Here is a 12,476-nt window from a genome sequence, read left to right on the forward strand (position 1 = left end):
ACAGTATCGACCTTTTAAGCCATACTTATCTCTACCAAGAATGACTTGCTCATTAGGCATTAAGGAATATATTTCGTTAGTTTCTGAATTTTGAAAATAGGCCATTTTTTTTTTTTTTTTTGGAAAGAAGTGAAAAAAAAAAAATAAATAAAAAAGTTTATAATTCAGCATCCCCCCTTCTCCTTTTTTTTGTTTACTTTTTTTGTTTGCTTTTTTTTTTCTTCTCCTCTTCTTCTTAATGTCACTCATTTTAACAATAACAAGTAATATACTTTGTATATGGTACACTTTTATGGTTATTTTGAGTTTATTCGGTCAATATATTGGGTTAGACAAAAGTTGTTATTGTTTCCAAATATATTAATAATTGTATAGACAATCAAGATATCGACGTAAGCCACGACCTATTTCATCCAAATTGTCATCCTCAGATGCCCAGGGTGTATCTATCATACGTCCCTTAAAAGGTGTAGATTTAGAACTAGAAAGAAACCTACGTTCATCTTTTGTACAAAACTATCCAAAGTTTGAAATTATCTTTTCAGTTGCATCACCTAAAGATCCAGCTATTCCCATTGTAAATAAATTAATAAAGGAGTTTGCTTCTTCTGTAGACAGTCGATTGATTATAGGTAATGTAAGATGAGAGATAGATAGCAGTGACTCAATTTTTTTTTTTTTTTTTTCAAGGTGATCATCAAGTGGGCATTAATCCGAAAATCAACAACATGATCGAAGCTTACCAAACTGCCAAATACGACATTTTATGGATCCTAGATTCAAACGTATATGTGGATAGGGACACCCTCGGACGATCTGTGGACCAACTCTCGGCCCCAGGCATCGGTCTTGTCCACCATCTGCCGATCGCTGTTGAGCCAACCAACTACGCGGCCGAAATTGAACACCTCTTTCTGAACACAAATCATGCCAAAATGTACCTGGGCATCAACGGTGTTGGTGTCGCGTCCTGCGTGATGGGCAAATCCAACCTTTATCGACGTTCCGATCTTGAAAAGTGCGGGGGATTGGCCAAGTTTGGGAAATATATGGCTGAGGATAATATCATTGGTGAAGCCCTGTGGGACCTTGGCTTGAGACATAGGATGTCTGCCGACATGGCCTCTCAAACATTGGGTGCACTTTCCTTCAGGGGATACTGTGGACGTCGTGCGCGTTGGGTGCGACTTCGAAAATATATCGTGACGGCTGCGACTCTAGTGGAACCGATTACGGAATCGATTGTGTGTGGCCTGATGGGTGCTCTTGGATTTCACTGGGTGTTTGGGACACGGATTATGCCATTTTTTGTTCTTCATTGGACATTTTGGTTCTTAAATGATTACGTACTTTATTGTGTTCTTGTTCAAAGTCATCGTGTACCACCTCTCAAATTCTTTCGTGCTTGGCTGTCCCGTGAAGTCTTGGCTCTTCCCTTGTATTTGTACGCGATGGCTGGAACTAAAATAGCATGGAGAGAACAAGAATATAGATGCGTGTCGGATGGAACAGCTATTGCTATTCATAAAGACGAATCGAAAACACCCCTTTTATAAAAAAATTACTACTATTATTATTACAAATTGCAATAGAGAAAGACAGGGTACGTTTATTTAATAATAAAAAAAAAGAATCCAATGTATACGCAAAGTCCAAAGTTATTCAATTTTTAAATTTATTGAGGAGTGAACTCAGCAATTATATGAACTTCACCGTGACTAGACAATCCTAACTTTGCAGGAAGTTTAACCCAAGTATCTACCAATTGACCTTTGAAGACATCGGATACATCCAGATGGCCACTACCGACTTTATCAGAGCCGATAAGGTCCTTGTCATTCACCTTAAAGTAAAGTTTATGCTTGGATGAGCCTTCGTCGATATTAAAAGTAAAAGTTTGATTCCAGACAGGATTTTCTGTGTTTTTGACAACTTCAGAACGTTGCTTGTAGTCTTCATCCAACCAGAGTTCAACATAAGGATCATTGTGACCACCAAGATCTTCCTTATGAAGATTACGAGCTTCAATTAAATTGACTGTAAGAACACCACGGGGAGCAGAATGAGATGAGAACATGTTAATAATGAAAAAGAAACAGAGAAAGTTGCTTGCTTTTTTATATTCCAGAGAAAAAGAAGGTACCTTGCATGTTACTGGTTTTAATTGGTGGACATTGTTCATCATGACGTTCTGTGTGTTACAACTAAGGTACATATGCACCTTTAACCATTACATCACATACAAAAAAACCATGGTTAAAAGGCAAATAATGGTGATGGGTTCTCATCAAACTAGGAAATCTATTCTAAGGTATTTATTTATAGGAAATAGCGAAAAGCTTTAACAGTAATAACAAGTAAAAAATAGCTTTTTTTTTGTTGATCTCACCAATTGTACTTTTTATTATATGTTTTGGTCTTTCTACTTTCGAGTATGGTAAACTCATTTATCAAGTAATAAACTAGGATGAAAAAATGGTTCAATTTCAAATGTGCATCAACTAAAACCTTTGACTCGAAAAGTGTAACATGCAAACTATAAATAATGATTTTATTTAATAAATAAAATTCTTTCCACAGATGCTCTCATGTTCATGTAAAGTGCTCTGTACGTGGGCATTATTTTGCAAAGACATCTACATTTTCAATCTTTAGTGAAGTTCTCATGGGAAAAAATACTTCAAACTTGCTACAATTCCGTATTGCCGAAATTAAACAGCAAAATTTTAAAGTTTTTAAAGAATTGGTGTTGGTTAGGAAAACTGCTTTTTCTTACAATTAATACAGATGTATGAGTTGAGTTGGTCTATATTGCTCGTAAAGGAGTGAAAAGAAATGATTACTTTTAACTGGTAGCATAGAAAGCTCATGAATGCATTGCATAGTAATATAACCGAGGATAATTCTCTATCGCGTAAAAAAAAAAAAAATACAAGCCTTAATTTCGAAAGAGCTTTGATCGTTCAATTCTCTGAGTATGCAAAATTCAATGTTCTTATGTAAATATTCTTAGAATTGTCTAAACCTTGCGATGGGCTACTTAAAGCACGTTCAGTTCTTGTTTCTTTCTCCTTTTTTTATATATACAAATGATGCTAAAGCTGTGTTGACTTGGTTTAGCTATTGTTGTTTTCTCTCTTTTCTCATAAAAGCAAAGTATTGACATAAGAGGGCACCAATAAATAATGTAACTATGTTTTATTTTAACAAAATATAAATTTAAAAAATAAATCTGCTGTGTTTCTTTTTATTATTATTATTATTTTGAAAGATGAAGAAATCAGATGTACATTATTAATATAGCAGTTGTCCGCTGTCAGGAAGGACTATTTATACCACTACACTCAGAGATAGGATCTTTTTGCTATGTACAACCAATAGAAGAGGAATCGATTGGGAGTACAAATAGTGCCCTGCATAAGATTACATCCGAATGATAAAGCGGTAATAAATAAAGTAAACAAAGTATACTTTTATAGACTCTTTAGGCAGGTTTTCAAGTCTCTGCTTGGGGTATACGAAAATAAACATTATCCAAGTCGATTGCTGGTTGACAAGTGCTTACAAAATATTGGTGCTAGAACAAAAGTGTACAACTAACTCCATCAAGAAGGTTCTAATCTTTCTTTTATTTCCTTTAATAGGCTCAAAATCGTCATCTTCATATGCAATTTAGTCAGAGATAAAGAAAACTCACAAGGTGACTGTTACAAAAAGAGCGATTGAACGGCTAGGAAAGGCGACAAGAGAACTGGATCAATTCTAATAAATCGAAATAACTACGAGATACAAGCCACTGCGGGGTGAGCTTTTTGAATTGTGGTATGATATTGTTTAACAAAATGCATTTTAATTAGTTTAATGGGATTTATTTGAACACAAAACTGTAGATAATTTTTTACGCTATTTTTGCAGCAAGATCGTTTTACAGAAAAGACATCAGGGGAATACGTAAGGTTAGTTCAATTGGTTTGTTTATATTACTACAAATAAAAGATTGTTTTGACAGAAAACATTTGGATCTGTGTTACTCTTACACAAAACCAAATAAGATGGTTTTACCGTCGTATGATTTGTATCCTACCCCAGCCAGTTTCTATTTTGCATTTCAAAAGAGTATGTCATTCAACTTGAATAAAAGTTATGTAAAGAATATAATAAGATGAGCACCTTATTTTATATAGAAATAGAGTAATTATCCTTGTAAAAGAGCAACTAAAATAAGAAGAATAGACAAGGAACACGATAGAAATTCTTCAGGACATTATAGAAGCAAATTTAAACTTTACTTTTGTTTTTAATAACAAAGCGTCTTCTTATTTTGTTCATTTGTGTGCGCTTACATTTTTAAATTCAAGCTGAAAAAGAAAAAAAAAAACTGTTCAGCCAAAATAAACTTGGCGTTGGGTCCAGAAGAAAAATCGTCCTTAAAGTATAATAAACCACAACATTGTGTCATTCCGACTCTCATCTTTATTTGCTATGTGAATATATACAAGCGCGCAGAAATAAAGTAATAAAAAAAAACACGCTATTTAGTATCGAAAGTTCGCGAATTTGGTTGAATTCATTTATTATCAAGACACTTCAGAAAACTTATTGAACAGCTCCGAAAAAATAATGCGTGCTTTTCATCACGCTATTTTTCCAGTTAATTGTATCTTTTACACGTTCCAATATTAGATTATTTTTGTTTATTGTACATCTCCTTTTTGAATTATTTTTTCCTGTTGAAAACAAACTAACAGTTAGAAGTGACATATATCATTTTACATCATTTCTCTTCATCGGATATTTAAATAATGACGCAAAGTAAAATATAGACGAGTTATGCTCCTGAACGGTATGCACCTAAAGAAAGTGCACACAGAAAAAAAAAAACTGGGGTGAGTCGATTGACGTGAATCGGGCCAACCTCTCTTCCTTAGACTCCGAAAAATGTATAAAAAGAGAACTCGACATTTTTTGTTATTCTTCATCTCAAGACATATATGCTCTTTAGCAAATAGTGATGATGTGCGATACGAATTGGTGTACTTTTTGCGATAATGCCATCAGCCCTTATTCCGTAAGTTTAAAGCCTTTTGACAAAAGATTCCATCATGTACTCATTCTGTAATAGGATTCGCTTTACTGCTCAGAAAGTTGTTTAAGACATGACGCCTTGCTTCATCATCCTATGCTCGGATATGACTATGCTGAGCTTCAAGGTTTTCCTCATGTTGGAAACTCTGAGATTGCTAAAAGAAGAAGATCATTCACTCACTCCTCACCGCCAAACCAAAAACTACCTTCTTTATCATCTTCATTTTCATCTACTTTTTCAGATGAGCCTTTTACAACAATCATCTATCAACCAAAACCACGTCATGTTTCGTCTACTGATTTTATGGAACAAACCTAATCAACCCTTCACATTCTTCTCAAATTTTCTCTCTCTTTTTCTCCATTCTCTTTGTATATAATTTCGTATAAAACCTTATGACTTGAACATGTTTTCATTCAAGATTATCTTCACAACATATATCCATTGTAAAAAATAAAAGCCAAAAAAAAATACAGCATTTTGAACAAACAGTAATTAATTACGCATTATGTTTCTCCTTATTGTCCAATCAAATCTAACTATGTAAAATACATTGTCACTATAAAAAGAAATCCATTGACACGTAAAAGTAAATGAAAAAAAAAAAAGTAGAAAATACTTTCAAGTCCTTGACGTTTTAAAAAACAAAACTAAAGATGGTTTATACAACACATTACTCCTAAAAGGAATAAAGTTGGTTAATTTAAAAAGGAAAGCAAACATAAAAAAACAACTCGCTCCTTGTATAATACCATATCAAGTTATTTTCCTAAAAAAAAGGGCCTTCGTTTCACTACCTTTCTCCCTATTTTTTTTTAAAAAACCTGCCTTATCACGATTTTTAACTTTGAAATAGAAGGCAGTATAATCAACATAGCCTTTTGTAGGTGAAAATATATTGGTTAATTGTAATTTTAGAAAAGATGAACGATTAGAAGAAAAACAATTTGGTAATCCCACCCCCTTTATCTTGCAGCCTCCTTCTTTTATCGGTCTGAAGCTCAATACTGTGCATATGCATTATATGTTTTTCTTTTTTGAAAGTTTTACAAAAGCGAGTTGACTATACAAGCGAGTTTATAAATAAACTCGTAACACCGACTTCTTTAGTCCTTTCTCTTAAACCTCAGCCACCGTATCATTCTTAACCTACCTTTGTTAGTGTAACAAGCATTGTTTTTGAGCAATAAAACACAAAGCTAATTGCCTGATTTGTAACCTACTGTTCCTTGTTTATAAAAAAAAAGTTGGAGTTCTTTCTTTTACGTATCTCTTTCCTCTCCTTGTCAAAAAATAACAAAAATGGTTTCATTCAAAGTTTTCATTACTGCTGCTCTTTTGTCTGCACTTGCAGAAGCTGCTGTTTCTCCTACTTATCCTCAACCCGGAACTGTTCAAATCCAAGGACAAAGCTACGATATCACTTGGAGTATGTTTTTACAATTCTTTCGTTTGATAATGGATCTCTAATACATTTGTTTAGCTTTTGATGGAAAGAATGCCAGTGAAACTTATCAAATTGGTAATACATAAAGATTGATTTTATAGAGAACGGAAAAGTCTTATAAACGCTTACTAGATTTCATGACTGGTAGCAATGATAATCAAAAAGTTTTATCTACGGTTGCCAAGGTACACAAGACAAACATACAGGAGAAGAAGGGGATCGCATTTAACACGTTCTTTTTTTAGGGTGTATCAGCTAACCTTTTAAAGTACTCTTTCACTGCACCTGAAGTTTCACCTAATTCTGCCATCTATTTCTTTATGTTCACAGGTATGACTTGTACTCATTAAAAAAGGCCTTTTGAATCTAAATAGAAAATATGGATAGGTTCAAATGGTGATCAAGCATGGACCACTCGTTTCGGCATTGCTGCTAATGCCGGTGCCAGCTTAACGCCTGAACCCGAATCCACTCAACCTAATGGTGATAAGATTCCTTGGGGTATTGGTAAACTTGCTTCTTCTTCATCCAACTCTACCTCTGCTACTTCTTCTGCTATCGTTGCCTCAGCTTCTGCTGCTTCATCTGCTATTTCTTCTGCTGCTGCCGTCTCCTCTCCCATTGCTGTTTCTTCTGCTGCCGCACCTTCCTCTGCTGCTGTCTCTTCTTCTGCCGCTGCTTCTTCTGCTGCTTCCTCTTCTGTTACTGCTGCTACTGTTAGCTCAGCTGCTTCAAGCGCAGTCCGCTCTCCTGCTGCCAGTTCCTCACCTTCAACTTCTGCTGGTTCTATTGTTCGACCTGCTCTTTCTTTCATTGCTGCTGGTGTTGCTGGCTACTTGATGATCTAATCTTTTTAGAAATTAATAATTTATTGTAATTTTATTTGTAAAACATAGAATGCATGAATAAACTTTTTGAAGACCTTTTTTGTGTATGTATGTGTGTGTTACAGTCATTAGCATACCGGAGTTAAGTTGCTGTTGTCTGTATTTGCGCAGTCATGTTGCTATTTTTATAAAAGGCTCCTATCAAGACAAAATATATAAAAAAGCTTCAAAAAAGGGAAATCATGAAAAATCTTTTTTGCGTTGTGAGCATTTCCAGGTACTTCTAGGTAAATTGTGTAACATTTCCACTTTGAGAACAATAGATCCCCATAATAGTTATTTCCCACATGGTGCCTTCTCTCTTATAATACTCACAGTCCTAATTTGTAATTTTATAAAAATAAAGTGCGAGAATTTTAATCTCAAATTTAATTTTCATACATCTCAACTTGTGGACTTGTGTTTCTTAACAAAATTGTATAGATTTTGGTGCAAGGATTTGCAAAAGTTAATACACTTCTCAAGCCTCAAAAAAAAAAAGATATATAAATATTCAATATAGAATTGGTGTATTAATGTTTAGGAAAAAGAATGGGAAATAAGATGCACAGCAATGTATATGTTTGTATAAAAGTAATTTATATATGCCCATGTCTGCAACGCCAACCATAAAACGTCATATACATAAAATGATTTTCCTCTTTGCAAATCAATAAGAATATTCCTTGTAATCGTTCTTTCAGGTTCAAGCATAGTATTATTTGGTAAGCAGTAAGACGCCACATTTTTTGAGTTCCTTATGCTTTTATAATAATAATGAAGAGATATTTTATTTTTTTATGAAGGTTGTTTCATTATGTACTGTAAACATCATTAGTGATATATATGAATTCATTGCAATCGACAACAATAGAATGTCATTGTTGGCACTATTGTAAGCCTGCAGCTAGCGCCTCTATGCAATAAACCAGAATTCAGGAACATAAGACAGATCTGGTTCGATCAATGGTTGGAGGTGTTTATCAGACTTGAGCTTCAGGGAGTCTTTTGTTCTAGAAGAATAACAGAGCATTTGAACACAAATCCTGGTAGATGTAATGTCATTATTTCTTTGCTGTAAAAGTAACCTTGTCTTACATTTTGTGAGCTATCTCTTCAACTTCGTCTCTGGATTGTAAAAGAGCACTTACTATGGTGAGATGGTTTCCAAGTCATTAAAAACAGTAATGGAATCAGATAATACAATTCCATCTTTGTAAAATTCCAATATTTACATCATAGCCAACATAGTTTACTGTAAAAAAGCTTGTTTTCAAGTTAGAAGCTTATAAAATCTAGGACTTTGAAAACACCTTCAGCATCATCCTTCCCTTTTTCAAATAGTTTAACTAAGCCATCCACAACTCTCTTATTATCCATTATGGGTAAGCGAGTCTCCACAGCTCAGATACTGTATTCATATTCAAAGTAATCACAAGTAAGTCATATGTCAACCTTGAAAAAGACTATATTTTTACTACCATCGTTTAAGTTGCCTTTTTTTAGTTGAGTGATTCTGTCATGGTAGGTGTCCCAGACTATATATCTTTGCTTAATTCATGCTAAAATTAAATTAGGTTCATAATGAAACGATGTAGCAAAATGTCCACGGCTTTTGTTATGCCAAGTCGGTTTGAATAGTGGAAATGCTTGCTTTGATTATATTTTGCCTACAAGTAAGCTGGGTGTGCCCTATGATCATATTTCTATTACTGCTTTTAAGCATATTTTGATATTACGTCTACCAAATCATAGGCAATTTGGTTAGTACCATGATATTTGAAATAGTATAGGCTGGTTAGTGAACCGATATTTCAAATATTTTTAAAAAAAAAAATACAGTGGAGCTTTTTTAAGCTCTTTTATTAGGATTTAAAAAAAGATGGGTTGTTATAGAAATGCTGTCAGTTTTCCATATTGATGTTTAATGATCTATACGCTTCAAAAACTAGTTGTAGAGCTTCATCGTACTGATACTTGAACTGTACCTGAGTTCAAATACAACGTACAACAGTGAGAGATGTGCGATGTTTTTCATGGAGTGGAATAAACAAACCCTATTAGAATGTCAAACTCTTTATACAATAAGCTATTGGCATAATAATGAAAGCTTCTAAGAATAAATCATGGGAGCTTTAGTGGAGTTTTCATCATCGGATACGGATCACATCAATCTCGGTTTCATGTGAAGCATCATCCGACCTTCTTTGCAGAAAATCTTCTTTAATGATACAAAAAGCGTCGATTGCTTTTCAATACTACATGTGCCTTTAACCTATGTTATTCCTTTGCAAGGCAAGCGTTGCTCGTGTGCTTATTGACAATAAAAGTCTACAAAGTATCTCTTTGCATTTTACTATTTACTATTTATGCCGATAGATAGTAACCTTTTTTTTGTTTTTTTCTCTGGCATCAAGTGAGAATAGGGCTGCACAGCTTAAACACTAGCTGTATCTATGGATGACCTATGAAACATCTGCTGTTGTTACACGAATGACCCGTTTTCCTCGGTTTTCATTACCCCTTGATTCGTATTCAGATAAAAAATGGAGTCAAAATCAGGAATAAGAAGATGACAATAGGATGATGAAAGGTTGTTTATTTTAATAAAGTGATTATTTAATAAGATAGATAGTCTAATAGTAAATATGTGCAAGTAATGTAATGAATAATGAATATGAGTGCGGCAAAAGGTTTATGCGGGTATCGTATTCTCTGCCAAAAAATTTTTATGCACCAGTATTGGTAGGATCAATACCATGTAACAGACTGAATTTACCACCCATAGGATCATAGTAATGGCCAACGACATCAGGAGTATTACCACAGCGTGTAGGATCACGAATAAATCCGTTACTGGCAACGATGATAGAAACAGGATGAGAATCAGCACTGTAGATGGATCCGGCAGGTGAGCTACTACTGGATGTTTTTTCTTCTTCTGGAAAAGTAAAGTTCTTTTTGAAAAATTTGGTAAATCCACTTGAGAAGCCCATGATTGATTTTATGATTTGGATGAAAAAGTAATGAAATGAAATGAATCAGAATAAAGAAAAGAAAAAAAAATATTTTTTGTTTGCTATTCTTTATATATATTCTCTGTCAAAAAGGTTAGCCGCAGATTCCGTCTTTTTCCCTATAATGTATTTCATTGGACAAAACGTATATCCGATTTCCATATTTGGAATAACGGATGATCGTTGCGCTTCCGATATTATCACTGTATTCCATAGCACTAAATCTCCAAATCGTTTATCCTGCAAGTGATTAGCAAATCAATCCAGATTGAATTCTTTGGTTTGTATGTACACAATTTTGTGAAACTTGAAAAAGAATAAACAATAAGCACACGAGCTCTTTCACGACATGAACTAACGGCAACTACCCTCGGATCAAATGTATATTAGCTATGCGTTTTACAAAACGGTTTAGTTTCCCTGTAATCATTATCAGTCACAAATTCTTTATTAAGAGATTTTGATCTGATCTCCTATCTTTTTTTTTCTCCTCTCCCGGTTTATTGCTTCAGAATTTTCAAAAATCAGCACCCAATCTATTTAATTTGCCTTATAAAGTAAGGTACATACCCTGATTGATACTATATAAGGATCCTATTTACCACAATGAGTAATAAGGGTATTACCGGAGAGGTAGAAATGAAGTACTTTTCCTAAGTTTACCGTAATATTCATTGTTTGCTCTCGAGTTTTTTAACTACTCTTTCAAGACTAGAATCCATACTATTCCATCAACTGTACTTATTTACTGCTTTATTATATATGGATGTATGGATGAATACCTATCCTCACTACTCATTCTGTATATCCGCAAACCCTTGCTCTATTTTGTTTTAGCTGAATATGTCAAATAAGAAGAATTTCTATTTAATCTTCCCCCTTTTTTTTTCTTGTATGAACATGACTTGCTATAGTCAGTACATTTCTTTATATTTTATTATATTATCAGGTTGTTTAAATTAAAAATTAGCAAATTGCCGAGGCTTCGCTGCTCAGTTGTTTTTAGTAAAAAAAAAAAAAAAAAAAAAAAAAAAAAAAAAAAAAAAAAAAAAAAAAAAAAGAGGTGATTTTCAGACATTAAAAGAAAGAGAGATTCAATATATTGTGTTAAACATAGGCAATATCGACAAAAGATATATAAGCAAATAAAAGTAGGAAAAAGAAGAAAGAATAAACAAGATGACTCTATCTCGTTCATAGACTAAGTATTATATGCTTGAAAGCATATTTTGTGTTTCTTCATTTAGCAAATTGGTCTGAGGCACTTTTTTTAATGCAAGATTCTTGAAATGAGCCAAGTGTATAGTCATTCCTTCTCGTTTCACTGATCATCCAACTTACAGAGTAGCTTGAATGATAACTATTTTTAAAGTATTCTTTAACTGCTTGTAATCTTTGTTGCTGAATAATACTGATAACAATTGCTCGTGATTTGCTCAATTCAAAAAGATATTATTCTGTATCTTTGGATAGACGGTTTACATTCCTTTTTTTTTTATTAAATTGAACTAAAATAGAACCATCTAAAATCATTCACTTGATCTCATTAATCCTTTTTTTTTTCTTGCAAGTGTGTCGATCAGTTGCTTCTTGATTTAAATTTAAAGAATTAGAAACTCATTCAGATGTTGTGTACTACATACCCTGTAAAGTCCCTGGATGATCGTCTTTTAGTCTATAATAGTTCTTGTGCATAATCTTTTTTCTTTCTTTTTTTGTACTAAAATCTTCTTGAATGTTCTCGAATTTATCTGATAAACAATGTAGCTTTTCTTTAATATAAAATTTACACATGCTTTTTTATTTTTATTTTGTCAATTTCCTTGATTTTATTATTTATGACTTTTTATTGGAAATTGATATAATTCTTCTTTATAATGACAAGTACATGTATTATGAAAGAAAATAGATTTTTCTTATAACTGTATAGTCTCATTCATCTTTAATAATAAGATAGACATCATTTCACTGAAAATATGGCTGTCTAGAAAGCTACAGCCAAATTTCGCTTTTATTTTGAATTGTTATCCATGTATTCAAAATGAGATAAATAGGTTGTA

At 33.3% G+C, this 12,476-nt stretch overlaps 5 protein-coding genes across 5 annotated transcripts; 3 read left to right on the forward strand and 2 right to left on the reverse strand.

Moving 5' to 3' along the window:
* Positions 1 to 764: 764 nt before the first annotated feature.
* RO3G_01767 (uncharacterized protein) lies at positions 765 to 1,103 on the reverse strand (the record flags this gene model as incomplete). Its single annotated transcript, XM_067656358.1, has 2 exons — positions 765 to 773; positions 942 to 1,103. 2 exons carry the CDS (start codon positions 1,101 to 1,103, stop codon positions 765 to 767), a joined length of 171 nt encoding a protein of 56 aa, XP_067512459.1.
* Positions 1,104 to 1,839: 736 nt separating this feature from the next.
* Positions 1,840 to 1,986, reverse strand: RO3G_01768 (uncharacterized protein; the record flags this gene model as incomplete). The annotated part of the gene is made up of 1 exon (XM_067656359.1): positions 1,840 to 1,986. The coding sequence occupies one exon, from the start codon at positions 1,984 to 1,986 to the stop codon at positions 1,840 to 1,842; it is 147 nt and encodes a 48-aa protein (XP_067512460.1).
* A 3,028-nt stretch (positions 1,987 to 5,014) lies between these two features.
* On the forward strand, positions 5,015 to 5,404 carry RO3G_01769 (uncharacterized protein; the record flags this gene model as incomplete). Its single annotated transcript, XM_067656360.1, has 2 exons — positions 5,015 to 5,068; positions 5,123 to 5,404. The coding sequence occupies 2 exons, from the start codon at positions 5,015 to 5,017 to the stop codon at positions 5,402 to 5,404; spliced, it is 336 nt and encodes a 111-aa protein (XP_067512461.1).
* Positions 5,405 to 6,388: 984 nt separating this feature from the next.
* RO3G_01770 (uncharacterized protein) lies at positions 6,389 to 7,381 on the forward strand (the record flags this gene model as incomplete). The annotated part of the gene is made up of 5 exons (XM_067656361.1): positions 6,389 to 6,515; positions 6,570 to 6,608; positions 6,666 to 6,718; positions 6,779 to 6,863; positions 6,921 to 7,381. The coding sequence occupies 5 exons, from the start codon at positions 6,389 to 6,391 to the stop codon at positions 7,379 to 7,381; spliced, it is 765 nt and encodes a 254-aa protein (XP_067512462.1).
* A 2,682-nt stretch (positions 7,382 to 10,063) lies between these two features.
* RO3G_01771 (uncharacterized protein) lies at positions 10,064 to 10,195 on the forward strand (the record flags this gene model as incomplete). Its single annotated transcript, XM_067656362.1, has 1 exon — positions 10,064 to 10,195. The coding sequence occupies one exon, from the start codon at positions 10,064 to 10,066 to the stop codon at positions 10,193 to 10,195; it is 132 nt and encodes a 43-aa protein (XP_067512463.1).
* Positions 10,196 to 12,476: the final 2,281 nt, after the last annotated feature.

Source organism: Rhizopus delemar, genomic scaffold (genome assembly GCF_000149305.1).
Source record: "Rhizopus delemar RA 99-880 supercont3.1 genomic scaffold, whole genome shotgun sequence".
In the NCBI taxonomy this organism is placed as follows: domain Eukaryota; kingdom Fungi; phylum Mucoromycota; class Mucoromycetes; order Mucorales; family Rhizopodaceae; genus Rhizopus; species Rhizopus delemar.